Source organism: Myxocyprinus asiaticus, chromosome 16, assembly GCF_019703515.2.
Source record: "Myxocyprinus asiaticus isolate MX2 ecotype Aquarium Trade chromosome 16, UBuf_Myxa_2, whole genome shotgun sequence".
Lineage (NCBI taxonomy): Eukaryota > Metazoa > Chordata > Actinopteri > Cypriniformes > Catostomidae > Myxocyprinus > Myxocyprinus asiaticus.
Genome location: NC_059359.1, coordinates 9,468,219 through 9,489,510, shown reverse-complemented (window position 1 = coordinate 9,489,510; position 21,292 = coordinate 9,468,219). Strand labels below are relative to the sequence as shown.

Below are 21,292 nucleotides of genomic sequence, written 5' to 3'. Positions count from 1 at the left end.
AAATAAAGAATTGCAAAATATAAATAAAATATAGCAAAAATATAATTAATTGCAAAAATCAATGACTGTTGTAAAAAAGCTTAAGAACTTTGATAATTTTTTATCTCTGCAACAGATTTTTAGCAGCAATGATTTTGCCACACATCTTTTCCTTTGCGATACCTACTAATTCTTTTGCAACGCTCCTTTTAATCTGCATTTCCGTCAAATGTGAGCTCCTGATACCATTTTCCCTTTGCGCTTCACTTTTCTGTGCGTTTCACTTTATGGCATTGTTTTGACGTGGGGGTGGAGTCAGGGGATTGGGAATTGGGGCATGTACAACGGGCTCAGGGGTGCCTCCCTGGAAGTTACGTCATTAGCTTGAGACACGGATCAGATCACAACAGATCAAGTCATCATGGCCGAGCAGAGGCATGTGGGTGGACCTCAGGTATGTAAAGTTGATCGTTTCCTTTTATTTAACTAGCATTAAATGTGTATTTACAGTGTTTGCTTCAGATAAAGAAGTTAGAGATCAGTTAAAGCGGTGGATTTATTAGCCATACTCGTTAACGTCAGCCTGCAGCTTTGGATAGTGTACATACTTGTAAGGAATTATTAGTGATAACAGATAATTGACAATCTTGAGAGGATCCTCTGATTTCAAACAAAAATACGCTGTCAAGAAGTAATTTGTATAGCAGCTATACAGAAAGTAATAACAAATTAAGCTATAATTTCCATAATATCTTGTAGTCAAGAAGATCATACAAACCTTATTAAGCATTTTGGATATTTCATAATTAACTGAAGAAACTGTTGTTTTGTAGGGCAGTGGGCACAATGATGCCATTAGTGTTGAACTTGGAAAGATGATAATGGAGGGACTGCTCTCCAAACTGCAGTATGCAATGAGTCGCCAACCATTGGATTTAGACTACTTTCAGTTTGTATGAAACCATGAGCTTCTTTTCATCACCTCTGTATATAATCAAATTACAGTCCCAGAAGAACTGCTTAATGAACTCTCAACCTTAAAAAACACAGTGGAGAGGCATATTGCAAATAACAGTGCACCCATAACTGCCCTTGAAGTGCAATATGGATTAAAGGGACCTCCAAAGTTTATTGTTTCCAGAGAGCATCTTCAGGAACTGGTGAATATGCAGCTGTCTGTTCCATGTCAACTCTTTGGTGTCAACAAGGACTATCAATCGTCTTCTCAATGAGTATGGCATTTCTGTAAAAGACACCTACTCAAAGGTCACAGATGTGGAGCTTGACAACTTAGTCAGTTCGGTAAAGGCTGAAAGTCCACACCTAGGGCATAGAATGATGAAATGACGGTTGCAAGCACTGGGTCACCATGTGCCATGGACAAGAGTATGGGATTCCATGCATCGAGTGGACTCTGCTGGAATACTTGCTAGAATGACACAATTGAGACCTATAGTCAGAAGGACTTATTCTGTGCGGGGCCCTCTTCGTGTTGTTCACAAAGACACAAACCACAAGCTTATATGGTATGTCATATTGTAAAGTATACCATACATCAAACCATTAAAACAAAAAAATCTCTTTACCCCATAGCCTTAACTACCTGTTTCTGTTGAAGTATGTTTGTGCTTTTCTCTCTCTAGTTACATATATATGTAAACTGTTAATAACTAACGTTATCTTTTATCAGGTATGGCCTTGTGATTTTCGGTGCCATTGATGGCTAGTCCAGAAAGGTATTTTTCAAATTCTTCTCTTCACTATGTTTTGTTTGCCTTGAAAAATACATAAAAAATTACTGATGGGACACATAAATGTAACATTAGATAATTTCCCTCAGATCATGTACCTTGTAGCTGCTTGGTTGCACTTGGTTTTTACCTTAAGTCAGTGGAGAGACATGGGTTTCCATTAAGGTAAGACAATTTGTATTTTTCAATTTATTTTGCTTAAAAGGTGCAATATGTAACAATTTTCATGTAATAGTCGCCTTTTGTTTGCCAATGTATGAACGGCTTATAACGCACCTTAAAAAATGAATAAATGATAAATGATAAAATGCATTCTGGATTCCATCCAATGGAGTTTTGTTTTTCCTGGCCACAGTCGCCTTTGGCTTGCTCACTGAGGGCTAAAAGACTAATAACTTTAATTCATAACAGACCTATTACATTTTATTAAATTGTTACATTTTGTACATTAATTCTGTAAAGCTGCTTTGAAAAAATGTGTTTTGTGAAAAGCGCTATGCAAATAAAACTGACTCGACTTAACATTCATATCAACTTGTAAACTTTTAGAAAATGTGGGGGGAGGGTTGCAAGAAAAGAGAGAAAATGCTTAAAGTTGATACTAATTTAATCAGCCTTTCATTTAAAAATGTCTACCTTTTTAATCAACTCAAAAAGCGCAGCGTCATCAACGTCATCTTTAGTGAGATTCGCGTCATCCAATTCTCCCGTTGAAAGAAAATCAAAGCACCACCATCACAAGGAATGGGGGGCTGGTCCACCCTGAGCAAGACTGACTGAAAACACCTCTCCCACAGTCCTGAAAGAGAAAGCAGAAACATACAAAGATTAAGCCTGTCAAATGATATCTGACATTACACTATATGTAAAATAACTACATAAAAAATGGTTAACCTGAATAATCCTTTTTCCAGATCACTTATGGAGTAGATAGGACTCTTCCCACTCTGGTGTTTTCTATGCTCAAAGAGGTGTTTCTCAGTCTTACCAACCAAATCTACAAATGCATGTACACATTTGGCAGGAACTACATATTTCCAAAAAGCATTTTTTTCACTAGACTGAACGGTTCTGAGCACTGTGAATCACACATCCAATCTCATTTCCAAATGAACACCATTCACTATGATGGGATTACAAATCGTACCCATAATAGATTTCTCAGCATGTTTAGCTAGGTACAGAGAACAGCGCAGGTGAAGCCTGATGTGGTGACTCATGATTGGTCACTCTTAGTAAATTTATTACAATCCTGATTTTGTACATCCACAGAGTAAAAACAAATCATAACCATGCCAAGGACCCCAAATGTGGTACAAGACAGCACAGTTCCATTACAACAACCTTTATGCCTGATGTAGAAAAAGTGCCAAAAGTGATTTGTTGTGCATAAATTGAATGTTATATCAGTTTGTGGTAAAGGAAGCTGTCTCAGACCCCCTAACGAATACAGTAACACTTTAAAATATGGATGAAACATTAAACAGTAATAAATGACTAGTAGTTGAACTTATAAAGGACTAGCTATGGGCTTGCTATGAATTACAGGTTATTTATTAGGCCTTTATTAGCTGATTCTTGTTTTATAGCCCCTCTACATTAATTTTCTTCCTTACAATGAACTTATTAGAAAACAACAGAAGAAAACAGTAGCCAGTTACACAGTTGTACGTATCCCTAAATCTCATCCCTGCGCCCACCTCTTGAGTGGAGACATTGGTGCCTCTTCATTGAGCCCATCCCAACACCTACCCCTAAACATAAGTAAACTAGGGAGTCAGAAATTTGGCATGACAATCCCATGCCATAGGTGTCTACATAAAATCTGAAACCTTAAAGTGACACCATAAAAATGATTTATTCGTAAAACTGCTAAATTTTTAAGACTGAATATCTAGATATTAGAATATCTAATATGAATATTTACCCTACATAACCTACACAATATTAGGCAGGTGGTTTACAATGCTGTGGCTGATCAGTGTATTTTATAGTTACAAGATGCACTGAGAACCTATAAAGGATGTAGATAATAAGTTATATGTTAAGAATTACTAACAAATCCATAACTAGTCACATACAAATAGAATTACTAGTCATTAATTAATGTCTAATTTCTAATCCTTAAAACTGATACAAAATAATAGACAAGATGACTTACCTGTAAGAAATTCCTTTTGATTGGCACCTGTATCAACACCTGCTTCCCCCAAAAATGTTACATGCAAAGTGTTGCCAGGGGTTCCTCTCTTTTTGGCGCTGCCACTGTACCATAGCTCTTTGAAAGAAGTCTGTGCGAGACACACAGATCTTGAAATCCTTGCTGTCATCAACCCTACTTGCCAACAAACGCAGTACATCATCTGGACTGCAGTCATAAATTCTATATTCTTAAAGAAATAGTTCACCCAAAAATGACAATTCTGTCATCATTTACTCACCCTTATGTCGTTCCAAACCTGTATGACTTTCTTCTGTGGAACACAAAAGAAGATATTTTGAGAAATGTCTCAGTGTTTGTTTTTTGTCCATACAATGGAAGTCAATAGGCACCAATGTTGTTTGGTTACCAACGTTCTTTAAAATATCTTCTTTTGTGTTCCGCAGAAGAAAGAAGTCATACAGGTATGGAATGACATGAGGGTGAGTAAATGATGACAGAATTTTCATTTTTGGGTGAACTATTCCATTAAGAATATAGAATTTATGACTACAGTCCAGATGATATACTGCATTTTTTGGCAAGTGTCTTTACATGTATTGATTCAAAATACTCTGACATTTTATTTCTGGGCTTTGGTTTTGGTGTTCAGGTGTGCCACATGGAGGACTGATTCTAGTTCTCATTACACTAAACCTTGATTTAACTCAAAATCCTCATAAAACATAAAATTGTTGACAATGATATACTTTTACAAATCATGACATCTTACCTATCTCCACATATACTTGCATGCACAGGCAACTCTCTCTCTCTGTAAATATGTCCAAACAAATGGGACACTGTCCCTCATCCTATAAAATCAAGAAAAGACAAATGATTAAATATGACATGCCAAGCAAAACACACTCAGTAATTTGTAATCAAGTAATTTGTTTAATTGACATATCGCTCATCTTGGACTTATACTGACAACGATCGGCATGGAAGCAAATTAAAAACTAATATGCAAATCTATAGTTTTGAAATGTACTATTGAGTGTCAGTGTGCTTATCTTGTTATTGAAAGTGTATGATAATGGGGCTCTACACAGATAAAGAGAGAAGCATTTAGCAGATAATGTAATCTTAACATTGCAGCTCCCATATGGCAGCCCCTATATATGAGACCCTATATTTATGACTGTAATCCTCATCACATGTAAGTTAAAATGATTTGAACAATATTTAAAATTTGCTATTTAATATTATGATATTAAAACATTCACCTTTAAATATCAGCAAATCAGTTTAGGACTGCACTGGTACTTGTGTACATTTGTCAAAATTACAGCACGTCCAGAAGTGTATTGGCAAGTATTTGAGCACACATTTAATAATACACTGTTTTGACTCATATCACCTCATAACTTGTGGTGGGTATAGGAGTAGAAGTTCGTGTAGGGGTAGTAGGTGTAGGCCTAGAAGTAGGGGTTGGGGCAGCAAGGGTCACAGTACTGGCCGTCTCAGCAACTATTTTCACATCATCAGCATCAGTAATCTGAAATGAAAAACTGGGTATACATGCTGCCTAAAACAAAACTTAAATGAAAAGTAGATGGTCGTTATTATGTGCTCTTGTGTAAATAACATACCTCTTCATCATCAGCTAATTGTGTGCCACCACAGGACTTGATATGCAACTATAAAACCAGTAGTGGCATTGTTGTTTTACATGTCTGACACTCCACCTTTGGCATCTTAGCAAACTCCTCTGCTGAGAATGGCAGTGGATCAAGACATAACTCATCTTGAAGAGGGACCATGTAGAGTGCTGTTCTTCCAGTGGTCGTTGCCATCTTGATAAGACTGCCTGTATAGCCCTCTGAGTCTGGAGGGACAATTACAAGCTTTCTTCTTCCATCGCTGCCAATTCAAATACACATTACAACATGTGCTGTGATAATGGGCCCTTACAGTACAATTAGGCTTAACTCTGTAAAGTGGAATCTATAAACAATAATAATAATAACCAGGGCTTTCTACCCATATCCTAACATCCCTTCCCTGTGCAATAATATAAAGAAGTCAGTTCTAATGTATACATATGTCAGCTTAGGGATGTCAAGAGAAAGGTTAAATTCTAACCCTGTGTCTGTAACACCACTCAAGATATCACTTGTACAGTTTGCGCTAAAAATGTTGTGTTTAGCTCTTCATGAGCTTGGGTCTGGTTTGGATGACAATTTAGTGCACCTGGAGCCTTATAAAGCAGCCAACCTCCAGTAAGTATCTCATTTTGGGAAATTCAGCATCAAGTAGCTTGCATAACTACTGAAATCATGAAACAGAACAAGGGTTCACTAACAAGGGCACAAAATTAAAACCAAATGCAGACACAAAGCAAAGGTTATGTAAATGAATGACAAATATAAAACAATAAATTGCGGTTACGGATCTGAAACATTAGTGAATACATCAATACTCAATTAAATTCCTAAAATGAATGCAACATTACAAAGCATAATATAAGCATGCTATTCAGATATATTTTTCACAATGATCATATTGCAGTTTTATCAAATCATCATTTGAGTTAAAAAAAACAAAAAAAAAAACAACATACAATAAACCTTTCCATACGTCAAATTTTTTATTTTTTTTCTCTCCCCAATTTGGAATACCTAATTCCCAGGTATTAGTCTCTCCTAAATCTCTCTGGTGGCGTAGTGACTCGCCTCAATCCGGATGGCGGAAGAACAAATCTCAGTTACCTCCACCTCTGAGACCGTCAATCCACGCATCTTATCACGTTGCTTGTTGAGCGCGTATGGAGGCCCACGCTATTCTCTGTGGCATCCACACACAACTCGCCACGTGCCCCACCGAGAGCGAGAACCACACATTATAGCAACCACGAGGAGGTTACCCAATGTGACTCTACCCACCCTAGCAACAGGGCCAATCTGGTTGCTTACGAGACCTGGCTGGAATCACTCAGCACGACCTGGATTCGAACTCATGACTCCAGGGGTGGTAGTCAGCGTCAATGCTAACTGAGCTACACAGGCCCCCATACTTCTAATTGTTAATCTAGGGTCATTTATAACCAAGGGGATTCAGATTTCACGCTGCATATTTGCAAAACCAGGGTTAATACTACTATTAGCATATTTATGAGGTCAAAAACACTGATTATATAAATACAGCTTGTGATAGGCACACAACCACTATTAATAACTGCTTATCAACGAAACCGCTCATCTATGGAAATGTCACCAAGTTATTCTGCATTTATCTTTCCTTTCTTTACTACGAAAACACAGGTAAAACATTTTCTTTACAGTGTCATTCACACTATGACTATGTGGATAATTTTCCATAAACATAAGTTTGTTCAAAGTGGATGAGTATTTAATGAAGCAAGCACTGGGCTTTACATGAATGATTGTTGATAACCACAAAAAGTTATTTCAACTCAGTTTCTTTATAAAAAAAAAAAAAAAAAAAAGAGCAAAAATGGAGATAACAGTGAGGCACTTTCAACATTCAAATTTCTGGAGGGTTTAAAAGCTGATATTTTAAGCTTTCAATTTCATAAAAGCACTTACATTGCTTAGTCTTTTAAAAATTGTGTATTATTTAAGCTTTAAAGTTTATTTAATGTTAATTTTTACAGTAATATTAGGGTTTGTTGACATTACATCGTCATGGCAACAAAGTTGTAAAATTGGGCACAACTTATACTTTTTTTTAATCAATAAGTTTTACTGTACCCCAGAATTGTTCATTTTTAAAGAAAATAATAGATGAGTCAAAATGTATTTCAAATTTTCAAACAAATGATGTTGATTCAGCTTAACTTCAGCTTAACGGAATATTCTTTTAATAAAGATGTCAACCCAATGTTAAGTACCATGTGAACAGCTCTAATGCTGCTTTGTTATCAGATGGCACTGACATAAATTTACATTTGTACTGTAAAAATGTACTTCAGAATGGTTCACGTTGGAAGAAATTGTATTAGTCAGTTTTCCCAGTCCTGCCTGGAGTAACTCCAACTCTTCAGATGGTGAAGGTGAGGTGTCAGTGTTTTTGCTCATGAGGTATATGTTACCAGAAAATGGCTTCCAATGTATCACTTTCTTATTTATTTGAGGGTTTGCAATTTTCTTTTTTGCCTTTTTAAAAATCCCGGGAAACGATCTACAAACAATAAAAGAACATCACTTATAAAGTTAACTGTGCAAAAGCTAAACAAATTGAACAGTTTGATTCTTAAGAGTAGGTGCTGATAGCCTGGCCATATCCTGCTCTATTCGAGGCTGTGAAACAGAAGGAGAAGGCTGCTGCTGTTGATGCTGCTGCTGCCCCTGAGCTGCCTGAATATGACAGAGGCTTTGGGTCAGAACACTGATAAGATTCGGTGCTGCCGTTACGACATCTGGACATTCTCTCTGCTAAATGAGACATTGCAAATAATTACATGAAATGACCTAGATAAACGTACGTTTACTGTGAGCATCGTAAGAACTTAAGAAGCTGTATAACGCAGAATTAAGAAAATAGGGGATGTGAACCTTTTAAAAAAACTTTTTGGGAATATAAAAAGACAGAACACATGCAAGTTTGTTACGATTGTTTGTATCTATTTATAGTCTACTTCAACAGTGATAAAGTAACATCTATTTATTTATATTTTGCTTAATATGGAGTTTATAAAATGTTAGAAGCCAACATACAATGGTATAGACAATAGTAATTATCATTAATAAAGTAAACAAGAATCCATCAATAGTCCAATCAACTGAGAGAAATATTTCAGACATGTTAGCGAGTATGGCTAATAAATCCACCACTTTAACTGATCTCTAACTTCTTTATCTGAAGCAAACGCTGTAAATACACATTTAATGCTAATCGGTCAACTTTACATACCTGAGATGGAGGAGGTTCCAAGATGGCTTCTTGATTGCACGCGTTTTGATGAGCTCTGCATTCCCAAATACTTAAATTGATTTATAACGTTGTTGCAAAGAAGACTATGAAAGATAGCTTACACTAATAATACAGTGATTCGTTGGAGACAACGATGGGTGGATCTGAAAAAAGGAAAAGTGCTGAAAAGAAGGCTGGAAAGTCAGAACAAAGTGTTAATGTTAACACTGCTAGCAAAACTAGCAGCAGCACGCTGGTGGCTGAAACTTTTATGAAAGTCCCTTCCAGTGATCTGATTACAGACAACATACATGACTATCTCAAACAAGACACTGATCCGAATGAATTTATGCTGGCGGATGAAGAATTTCCATCTCTCCCGGAAACTCCATGTAAGTCTCCAGCCCCCAAACAACGTAGAACTGTAGATAGAGACACAACGGTTATCCTCTCACAGATCTCGGAACTTTCTCGGCTGGTGCAGAACAGATCAGATGCACTAGAGAAGATGGTGGAAAGAAACTCAAGCATAATTAATGAAATGAAAGAGGAAGTCAATGCAAACACGAAACAAATCACCGGACTAAAGGAAACAATTGAGTTTATTTGCACCGACATCAATGCCTTGAAAGATAAAGTTACTCACGCCAAATCTCAACTGAAACAAGCTGACAAGTGTGCTAAGGAGCAACAAAGACGTCTAACCATGTTGGAAAGCTATTCGCGCAGATGGAATTTGAGAATTCATGGGCTTCAAGAGAAAGGAGGAGAGGATGTTCGTCATGAGATCATCAAAGTTTGCCAGTGTCTTTTACCGCAATACAAAGACAAACTACCTGATGTCGTGGACGTGGCGCACCGACTTGGTCGTAATAATTCAAAGAACAACACACCTAGAGGAATAATCTTCCAGTTCACCTCACAATTCTTCAGGGATGCTGTCTGGCGCGCTGCCAAAGATGCAGACTTTCTGAAGAACAACCACCTGAGGATCACTGAGGACTTGTCTCCGGCTGACAAAGAGAGAAAGCTGAAATTGTGTCCCGCTGTTGAAAAAGCACGTAAAGAAAATAAGAGAGCTTTTTTTTAATCGGTGGTCGTGCTTTTATAGATGGTGTTGAGATCTCGCCATGCGCTTAAGATGTGATTGATTTTTCACCTTCTCTGATGGAGCTGGTGACAATAGCTCATGTCTACTACAGTCGAGTTCAAAGCAGAGGTATTTGTTTTGTTGTTTGATTTAAGAACTTATACGAATCTCGTTTTAGGAAAAGCTCAAATGTTTCTTGATTGTTACACATGTATAAAAGAAACAATACCGAACTAAAAGAGGGATTGCTGTTCTCATCCCTGGTGAATACATTTGTTGCGACCATTAAAGATTTGTTATAACTTTTTATAGAAATCTTTTGGTTTAAATTGTTAGTGTTCTTACGTTCGTATGTCTTTGTCCATTGTCACTTTTAATTGTAGAGGGTTACGCAATATTGTTAAACGGAAAGCTATCTTTCTGTATCTTAAGCGCTTTAATACAGATTTTTGCTTTTTACAAGAATGGCATTCTAATATTCAAGACGTAAACTTTTGGAGATCGCAATGGGGACTAGATTTATGGATCTCTCACGGCACTGCCTGCACTCTGCTGGGGTTTGTATTTTAAAAAATCTCTTTAAAGGGAAAATATTAAGTTCTGATTGCGATGTGTCTGGACATTACATTTTACTTGCTCTAGAAATCTCAAACGAAATGTGTATTATTATAAATGCTTATGGTTTTATTTCACAAAAAGACAATGAGGCCTTTTTTGACAGATTAGGTGATCGTGTGGTTCATATGTTGAATAGGTATCAACTCCAAAAATCAATTCTTTGATTTTTGGAGTTGATTTTAATGTAGTCCTGGATAATAAATTAGATAGATGGCCTCCACAATCTGGTAGTCCAGCTCCTAATTATATAACTAAGTTTATGGAGAAATTGTTCTTAATTGATGCATGGAGAAAATCTCACCCATCACAAGTATCATTTACTTGGAGTAATAATTCATTATCAAGTCAGTCTAGGATTGATTATTGGTTTACATCCAAGGATTTAGAAAATATTATCACCGATATAATACCATCTCCATTTTCAGACCACAAGGCTATCTCTAAGTATTCCCTTTAAATCATCGGAAAATTTAAATAGAAAATTTGCATACTGGAAACTGAATAATTCAGTACTTCAACATAATGAGATAATCACCGGCATAGAAAAATTAATCTAATTTTTTTGGAATGAAGCAAAAATGATAAAAAAATATAAATAAAAATTACTGTAGCAATTGGGAACTTCTTAAATTGGAAATTGGAATTTGTTTTAGGAAATATTGCAGCGAACTGGCAAGAATTAGGAAGATTGAAGACGATAACATTTTTGGCAAGATTTCTGTCTTATTATCTAAAAAAATAGAGGAAATGTCTGAATTTGACAAAGCAGAACTTACTGAGCGGAAACTTAAATTAGAGGAAATTTACAAAAGAAAGGCTGAAGGAGCCTTTATAAGATCTCGAAGAAAATGGCTTGAAGAGGGCGAAAAGAGTTCTGCCTATTTTTTTAGACTTGAGAGGCAACAAGCCAAAAATAATTATATTGAACAATTGAATATTAATGGTAATATTGCTGAGGACCCCAAAATCATTGCTAATTTTTGCTCTGAGTTTTATAGTAATCTATACACCTCTAATTTTTGTCAACAATCTACCACTGAGTTTTTTGGGTCCTTGCCCAACATAAAGCAGCTTAGCATCGAGGATTCTAATGTATGCGAAGCCCCTTTTAGATTAAAAGAAATTATTGATGCCATAAATGATTTGAAAAATAATATTTCTCCAGGAACGGACGGCTTAACTGCTGAATTTTATAAAGCATTTACGGAGAGTCTTGAAAGAGCTTTGCTTCCCTCCAGCCCTGTGTCAAGGACTTATCACCCTAATTTCAAAACCAAATAAAGATCCCCTTTTAGTCGATAGTTGGCGGCCAATTACGTTGCTAAATAAAGATTAAAAAATAATTGCTTTGGTTTTATCGAAAAGACTGAAATGTGTTTTAAACAATCTGATTGTAGAATGTCAATCTGGCTTTTTACAAAAAAGGCACATCTTCAATAATATACGTTTGGTTCTGGATATTTTAGATTACTCTGACTTTATTTCTAATGATTGTTTTATCCTCTTCTTGGACTATTATAAAGCTTTTGATTCCTTAGAACATAAGTTTTTATTTCAGACCCTTCGTAAAATGGGATTTGGTGAGTTTTTTTGTAGATCTATCAAAATGCTTTACACCAATGGCAATAGCTCTATTAAATTTAGCAGTGGCACCTCTCCTAGATTTGCTCTGAATCACGGAGTCAGGCAGGGATGCCCAATATCTCCGTATTTGTTCCTGATAGCTACACAGCTTCAAAATTTACGCATTAGACAAAGCCCTTTAAAAGGAATCACCATTAATGATACCGAAGTGATAATAAGTCAGTTAGCCGACGACACCGCCTTGTTTCTAAAGGATGCCTCTCAAGTAGCTATAGCATTAGAAACTCTTAAGCCCTTTTCCAAAGCCTCAGGTCTTTATCTTAATATCAATAAATGCGAGCTGCTTCCAGTTGGCAACTGTGCGGAGTCCTCAATTTGTAACATTCCTGTAAGAGAAACCGTCACCTATTTGGGGGTTAAAATAATTAAAGATAATAAGACTAGGTGAACCTCCAATTTTGACCCAATTATTGAAAAGACATGCAAGGTACTGAATCACTGGTTGCTGAGAGATCTGTCACTTAAGGGCAGAGTTTTGCTCACTAAAGCAGAAGGCATTTATTGCTTATCATATACTGCTCAGTCACTTTGTGGACAAACACACATGTAAATTAATTGACAGTATGTTAGGTACATTTTTATGGAAAAACAAAGTTCACTACATTAAGAAATCAGTAATACTAAATTCATATGATAGAGGCGGTCTAAATTTTATCGACTTTAGCTCTCTGAATAATACTTTTAAAATAAACTGGCTTAGACAATATTTTCAAAACCCATGGTCTGTTTGGAATATAATCCCTCGACATATTTTTTCTCATTTGGGTGGCATAGAATTTATTTTAATGTGCAATTATAAGATTGAAAAACTTCCAATTAAACTCTCAAAATTTGATCAACAAGCACTTGCTGCTTGGAGTCTCATTTACAAACAACTTTTCTCCCCAAAGATTCTTTATCTGGAATAACAGCAATATTTTGTATAGGAATAAATCTTTATTTTTCACAATTGGTTTAGGAATGGGTTGTTATTAGTGAGTCAGTTATTCAATAATGATGGGACTTTGAGTTTGCAGTCTTTATCTCAAAATACAAAATACCTATTACATTAAAAGAATTCAGTGTGTTTAAAAAGGCTATACCTGCTGGGGTGGGTATGCTTTTTAGAAATGGTGTCTATATGTCTGCACTCTCTGTCTGTCCTCCCAGACCTGAAAATACCCCAGTTGGCTCGATTTGCTTTTCCATGTTAAAATCTAACAATTATAAAATTAGATCCTTATTTTTGAAAGGGAATATCTCTACTCCTCCTGTTATTTTCTATTGGAACAATCTCTTTAATAATGTAAACTGGACTCAAGTTTGGTCGTTGCCCCAAACATTCCTCCTTACAAATAAGATTAAGGAAATCTTATACAAAATAATTAATAGAGTCTATCCTACCAAGCAATTTTTACAAAAATTTAAAAGTGATATTGAAATAAAATGCTCTTTCTGCCAAAGTTCTACTGAAACCATGTTTCATATGTTTTGGTTCTGCCAAGATACACAATGTTTCTGGAAATATGTTGAGAGATTCATTGCTGATAATATTTTAAAAAAATTTCTCTTATCCTATAAGTATGTGATATTAGGTTATTGTATTAAGGACCATTGCTCAAAGGATGTTGGTTTCATTATACATTTTATTTTATTTGTATGTAAATTTCATATCCATAAATGTAAATTCACAAATGGCAAACCCAATTTTACAGTGCTTAAGAAGGAGATTAAAATGTGCACTGATGTTATGTCAAAATCTAAAAATAGCAAAGCAATTAAAACAACTGCAATATGTTCTTCATTTAATATTTTCATCTAAAAATTATCTATCTATGCTTATTCAACAATATATAGATATGTACCCTCTCTGTGTTTTTATTTTTTTTTAAATGTTTTTATAATCTCTATTGTATTGTGAAGCATGTGATATGTCTCTCTGTTGCAATATGGTAATTAATCTTGTACATGCTATTTGTTGATAATAAAGCATTATAAAAAAATACTCGAAAATAGCTACTTGCAAGCAGCAAAAAAAAAAAAAAATAATAAATTAATTAATAAAATATCTGAGATCCAACCACACACCTCTGCTCGGCCATGATGACTTGATCTGTTGTGATCTGATCCGTGTCTCAAGCTAATGACGTAACTTCCAGGGAGGCACCTCTGAGCCCGTTGTACACGCCCCAATCCCCTGACTCCACCCCCACGTCACAACAATGCCATAAAGTGAAACGCACAGAAAAGTGAAGCGCAAAGGGAAAACGGTATCAGGAGCTCACATTTGACGGAAGCGCAGATTAAAAGGAGTGTTGCAAAAGAATTAGTAGGTATCGCAAAGGAAAAGATGTGTGGCAAAATCACTGCTGCTAAAAATCTGTTGCAGAGATAAAAAATTATTAAAGTTCTTAAGCTTTTTTTTTACAACAGTCATTGATTTTTGCAATTCATTATATTTTTATTTTTGCTATATTTTATTTATATTTGTCAATTCTTTATTTTAGTTTTCTAGATTCTTTATTTTTCTTTTGGGTTACTTTATTTTTGTTTGCAATTTTTTTTATCATTATTTATTTAATTATTTTAATTTTATTTTTTTAAATTTTTTTGCTAAATACTTTCTTTTTCTTTTGCAATACTTTATATTTTTGAAAATGTATGTGGTATGGATTTGACTCCATAAAAATTTCATAAATTTGTCACTGTGATCATATATCCTTGTCAAGTTATGTTGTTGTGTGTATGCTTTCATTTTAATTAAAATGTTTTTACTTAATTACCCACTAATTAATGAGTAAAAAAAACACACAGTAATAAAATGGATAATGCTAATCAGATTTGTTCTTACTTTTCATTTGTAGGACAATGGAAATGCACATGTTTTCCCTGCTTTGTATTTTTGTGATGCCTTATTTTACAGACACAACTACTGCTAAAGGTACAGTTTAAAATTACACAAAATATTTTGATAATGCAAACATACTTTGGCTGTAGCCTATCAATCGCATTAAAGCATTTTACAAGGCAGGATGTTACATTTATATCAAACGTTTTTGTAATTTTATTGCAATGTCTTTTGGACAAAGAATGGTTTGATACTTTTGTATGTTACCTTTTGGCAGTTTTATAATTGTATTGTGCGTCATTATTGTTTTAATTTGACTGAAAAGGCATTAATTATCTTATAATGCAGTTGAAGTGTAGATATGTTTCTGAAGAAGTTTTTAGACTGTATTTCATATTTCAATAGAAGATATTCTTATCAAATCAGTGCCAATATAAACCCATTGTTAAAATCATAACAATGATGTCTGGGCAAAATAGAAAAAAAAAGAAGAAGAAAAAAACACTTTATAATTTTAAATAACTTATTTTTTCATTTTGTTACACTCAGCATTTTTACTAAAATGATTTTTTTTATTTCAGCCAAAAATCTCGCTTTATATGGCAAGGCCACACAATCAGATTTGGCTGAGAATCCTTGGGCACCATTCGGTGGTGCCAGTAATGCCATTGATGGCAATCGTGATTCAGATTACAATCATGGATCCTGTACTGCCACTAAACTACAGAATGATCCATGGTGGAGGGTAGACTTACTTGACAAGTACGTAGTGACCTCCATAACTGTCACTAACAGAAAAGACTGCTGTTCTGAAAGGCTGGACGGAGCTGAGATACGCATCGGGAACTCTCTGGAAAACAACGGAAACAGTAATCCATTGTAAGAAAACCTTTAAAAGAGCAAAGATTCTCTTAAAAAACAATTTAATGAGATTACATAGCCACTCTTATGAACAATTACACATTGTCCTTTTGCTGTTGTTTATATAGGGCTGGAAGGATTTCATCCATTCCAGGTGGAAGATCCCAAACTTTCAAGTGGAATGAAGGCATTCCAGGCCGTTATGTCAATGTGTTCATACACGGGAATAGGCTTCTTACCCTCTGCGAGGTCGAGGTGTATGGTTATCCAGCTTCTGAAGGTGACAATATTTATTTAGCTGTTGTTATTGACAGTTTAAAGGGATTTGGTCAGATACTGTATAAGTTAATCAATGCAAAAGAGAGACAAAGTTCAGGGTCAAAACCATCTTCATCTTCCATATTGACTGACACTCACCATTTTTTTCTCCAATAGCAGAAAGACAATAAAGTAATACTTTATATTTGAGCATTTTTACACTGCATGTTACAATAATGTTGCAGTTTATTTAAAATAAATGTCAGTTGGTTTGATATTTTGTTACTGTATCTACTGCAATGACATTCATTCATTTTTAAGTGACTTTTTTGCTCCAGAATGTAAAAGACAAATTGTTCTCATTTGGCACCCATACAATTATTTCTTTGTTGTAGGTGAAAATGTGGCTTTAAGTGGAGTAGCTACACAGATATCCCTCTATGGGCAAGCCATTGCATCCAATGCCATTGATGGGAACAAAGATGGTGTCTTCGCTCATGGATCCTGTTCCTGTACTAGTTGGATCCTCAATCCCTGGTGGAGAGTGGACCTACTGAAAACACACAATGTGTTTCTAGTTGTAATTACAAACAGAGTAGATAGTTATCCTCAAAGAATAAATGGAGCAGAAATCCGAATTGGAAACAGTCTGGATAACAATGGCAATGATAATCCCAGGTAAATTCATTCATTCTTTCTCGTATGCCATTTTTGTATGTTGATTACACCTAAAAGTGTAAACCTAATGGCTCTGTGGTTCTATGAAAACATTCCTCTGCATAAAGTAACATATAACTTTAACAAATTATAGTCTTTATTCGATCAGTCCTGTATTTTGGTCTGGATATGGATTGTGGTTAAAGATATCTCAAGATGCTTAATCTCTCTCTCTCTCTCTCTCTCTCTCTCTCTCTTCAGATGTGCTGTGGTCTCTTCCATTGCTCCTGGTTTTTCCACCTCATTTGAATGTAATGGGATGGTTGGACGTTATGTCAATATAGTTATTCCAGGACGGTATGAATATCTTACACTCTGTGAGGTTGAAGTGTATGGATCTCCAATAATCTGAGATTTTCTTTTTTCTTTTTCTTTTTTACTTCATATTTCTATGTATGAACTAAATCACAGTTCTATGGCTAAATATCGTTGTAAGGCTTTACTTTAACTAAACAGAGCTCAGACGGAAGCTAATAAATACTTTACATTACAGATCAATATACAATATAAACAGATTTTTGATCAAAGGAAACATAAAAATGGATAAAACAACAAAACATTTTCCAATGTAAGACAGCTGTAAGAATTGTAGTCAGTACCAGTTTGCTATTTGGGATGAAGAAGTGAATGTATGTTGTGAAATAAATAATCCTTTGAGTAAGTCTGGAGTGTCTTGGAATTTGTAAAATAAGTATAAAATTGTATATTTATTTTATATTGTTTTTGTTTTTTTCTTTTTCTTTTTTTAATAAAATGGTTTTTATGGTAAAAAAAAACAAAAAAAAAAAAACAATTCAGAGTAACACACAACACAAACTGTCAAATACATTCGAATTGAAATTGTTTTCCCCCAAATATTATATATTTCACTTTTGTCAGACTTGGATTCAACTCTCTTCACTGTTGCTTTGCATTTTCCTTCTGGTATACATATCAGTTTTAAACATGACAGCATTATAGGCCAACAATAAATGTGAAGAAAAAAATGAATAATACATTTTGAATGTTGGTCTATATATAAAGTATGTTCCTATATTCAACTTCATTCCCTTTCACCAGATTTGTGTTATAAAATGTAGCACTCTCCATGTTTTTTCTTTTTTCCAAACAGGGAAGTACATAGAGCTCTTGATATTGATATACTAAGATATGAGAAATGGCAAAAAGCATAACAACTATCCTGATTCTAAAGTTGCAGATAGTAAAATACTTCATCTCTGTAGCTCAGTAGAAGCATTCATAGTTCCCCCAAAAATGAATAGTCTCTACAGCTGTCAAGTGAAGATTTTCAGTGAATAACTGTTCACTTACATAAATTTTTCCTCACACAAAGCTATTATTTTTCTTTCTCACACAAAGCTATTATTTTTCTTTTTCACACAAAGCTATTATATGGCTTCAGAAGACAGAATATAATGCAAAAGCCACACTTTAATGATGCTTTTATGATACTTTTTGACCTTTTTGGAGCTTGCAGTATGGTCCCCATCCACTTACATGGCATTATTCAAGAAAACTTTTAATCGTGTTGTGCATAATGAGGAAGTTTCAATACAGAATTGTAGCTAATGTCCTGTTGAGAAAGTATTATTGTTTGCAGATTGATTTGATTTATGTTCACTGTGCAGTATGTACTACTTTTTCAGAAAATGCTGCCACTAGTGCTCTTGCAAATCCTTAACACTGGACCACGTTGAAGAAAATCAAGCCTATGATTGTAGGACCAATAAGAGATGAATGGTTATAATTCCACTACCAATCAGGTTTAAAGGAATATTCTGGGTTCAATACAAGTTAAGCTTAATTGAAAGCAGTTGTGGCATAATATTGATTACCACAAAAATGAATTTCAACTTTTCTTTAAAAAAAGCAAAAATCGAGGTTACAGTGAGACACACTGGCGGCCAAAAGTTTGGAATAATGTACAGATTTTTCTGTCTCTGAAGAAAATTGGTAATTTAATTCACCAAAGTGGCATTCAACTGATCAAAACTATAGTCAGGACATTACTGATGTAAAAAACAACACCATCACTATTTGAAAACCTTAATTTTTTGATCAAATCTAGACAGGCCCCATTTCCAGCAGCCATCACTCCAACACCTTATCCTTGAGTAATCATTTTTACATTATGCATTTGGCAGATGTTTTCATCCAAAGTGACTTACAGTGCCCTTATTACAGGGACAATCCCCCTGGAGCAACCTGGTGTTAAGTGCTCAAGGACACACCGGTGGTGGCTCTGGGGATTGAACCAACAACCTTTTATTTACCAATTCAGTGCTTTAGTCCACTACACCACCAAGCATGTTAAATTGCTAATTTGGTACTAGAAAATCACTTGTCATTATAGCAAACACAGCTGAAAGCTATTTGGTTCGTTAAATGAAGCTTAACATTGTCTTTGTGTTTGTTTTTGAGTTGCCACAGTATGCAATAAACTGGCATGTCTTAAGGTCAATATTAGGTCAAAAATGGAAAAAAGAAACAGCTTTCTCTAGAAACTTGTCAGTCAGTCATTGTTTTGAGGAATGAAGGCTATACAATGTTTGAAATTGCCAAAAAACTGAAGATTTCATACAAAGGTATACACTATACAGTCTTCAAAGACAAAGGACAACTGGCTCTAACAAGGACAGAAAGAGATGTGGAAGGCCAGATGTACAACTAAACAAAAGGATAAGTACATCAGAGTCTCTAGTTTGAGAAATAGATGCCTCACATGTCCTCAGCTGACAGCTTCATTGAATTCTACCCGCTCAACAGCAGTTTCATGTACAACAGTAAAGAAGACTCAGGGGTGCAGGCCTTATGGGAAGAATTGCAAAGCCACTTTTGAAATAGAAAAACAAAAAGAAAAGGTTAGAGTGGGCAAAGAAACACAGACATTGGACAACAGATAATTGGAAAAGAGTGTTATGAATCTTAACCCCATTGAGCTTTTGTGGGATCAGCTAGACAGTGAGGTGCATGAGAAGTGCCCGACAAGACAGCCACATCTATGGCAAGTGCTACAGGAAGTGTGGGGTGAAATGTCACCTGAGTATCTGGACAAACTGACCACTAGAATGCCAAGCATCTGCAAAGCTGTCATTGCTGCAAGTGGGGGATTTTTTTATGAGAACACTTTGAAGTAGTTTTTCAAATTGTAATTGTAAATTTTCACGTTATTAATGTCTTGGCTATACATTGTGATCAGCTGAATGCCACTTTGGTGAATAAAAGTACCAATTTCTTTCCATAAGAGCAAAATCTGTACATTATTCCAAACTTTTGCCTGCCGGTGTAGAATGGAAGTGAATGGGGCCAATTTTTGGAGGGTTTATAGATAGAAATGTGAAGTTTATAATTTTATAAAAGCACTAAATTCTCCTGTTAAAACTTGTGTATTATTTGAGCTGTAAAGTTGTTTAAATCTTGGTTTTTACAGTCATTTTAGGGTTTATGCCGTTTCCTCGTCAGTGGCAATGAAGTAGTAAAATTGGATATAACTTTACACAAAAACGGATAGTAAGCGCTTTTATCACACTAAAATCATGTTTACACACATATTGTTTACGTCTTGTGGCTATAGTTTTAAAACAGTAAATATTTTACATTTACGGATTGGCCCGATTTACTTCCTTTGTACGTGCCTTACTGTAACCCAGATTTTTTTTCTTTCTTTTTTTTTTTTTTTAAAGAAAAGGAGGGACGAATTGAAATTACATTTTTGAGGTAATCAAAATTATATTGATAGAGCTTAACTTGTATTGAACATGATAAAAATTCCATAATGCAAATAAATCTTAAGCGAACCTTTGTTTTTATCTTTCTTTTTGATTTCGGAGTGAAATATGAACGTATCATTTCGTGGAAATTTTCATGAGAGGTCGGAACGGAATGGCAACTCTGGACTTTTACTGGAGCATCAATGGAGGGAAGGGACGGTAGTTCAGGAAGTGATCCAGAAATGGAGGATGAATCATATGGTAGGAACAACGGAGAGAAAGAATGGTGAAAACAATTAATCGGGATAGGAAAATGAAGGAAACTTCCAGTCAAGGACCGTGTATTGATAGTGGAAAGGAAGATCATTCTGTCAGGAAATATAGGGAAGAGTTAAAGGTATTGTTGAAATTCACAGACCCTGATATTATGAAAAACTCTACCAAACTAACTAAAGCCGATCGATGCGAGGCCAAACAGTTGCATGCACTACCAGTGGCGGATTTAGGCATGGGTGACACGGGCAGTTACCCAGGGTGGCATCTTGCGGGGAGGCGGCACGAGGCACCCACACAGACCCCAAAACAGCATTCGAAGTGCAGTAGAGTCAAAGATTTCTGGAGACGCAAAGTTCTGATTCCAAAACTTTTTATTCGTACCACCCGGCCGAGGGAGGAGTTCCTGTCTTCTGCCCCCCTTACTTTATAACAGGCTTAGGATGTACTTATGTATAGTTCCTTTGTTTATTAATATGTTACATG

The 21,292-nt window shown here is 35.3% G+C and overlaps 2 protein-coding genes across 2 annotated transcripts in view; one reads left to right on the top strand and one right to left on the bottom strand.

The window, feature by feature from the left end:
• Window positions 1-1,728: 1,728 nt before the first annotated feature.
• The window catches only part of LOC127454186 (sodium bicarbonate cotransporter 3-like), a 249,611-nt gene continuing 230,047 nt past the window's right edge, over window positions 1,729-21,292 (bottom strand). Inside the window, exon 26 of the transcript XR_007899499.1 lies at window positions 1,729-1,739. The gene's annotated coding sequence lies outside the window, so the exon portion shown is untranslated. The remainder of the gene's footprint in view (window positions 1,740-21,292) is intronic.
• On the top strand, window positions 14,360-17,443 carry LOC127454212 (fucolectin-6-like). The gene is made up of 6 exons (XM_051721255.1): window positions 14,360-14,468; window positions 15,004-15,080; window positions 15,569-15,866; window positions 15,977-16,128; window positions 16,502-16,784; window positions 17,025-17,443. The coding sequence occupies exons 2-6, from the start codon at window positions 15,008-15,010 to the stop codon at window positions 17,173-17,175; spliced, it is 957 nt and encodes a 318-aa protein (XP_051577215.1). The 5' UTR covers window positions 14,360-14,468; window positions 15,004-15,007; the 3' UTR covers window positions 17,176-17,443.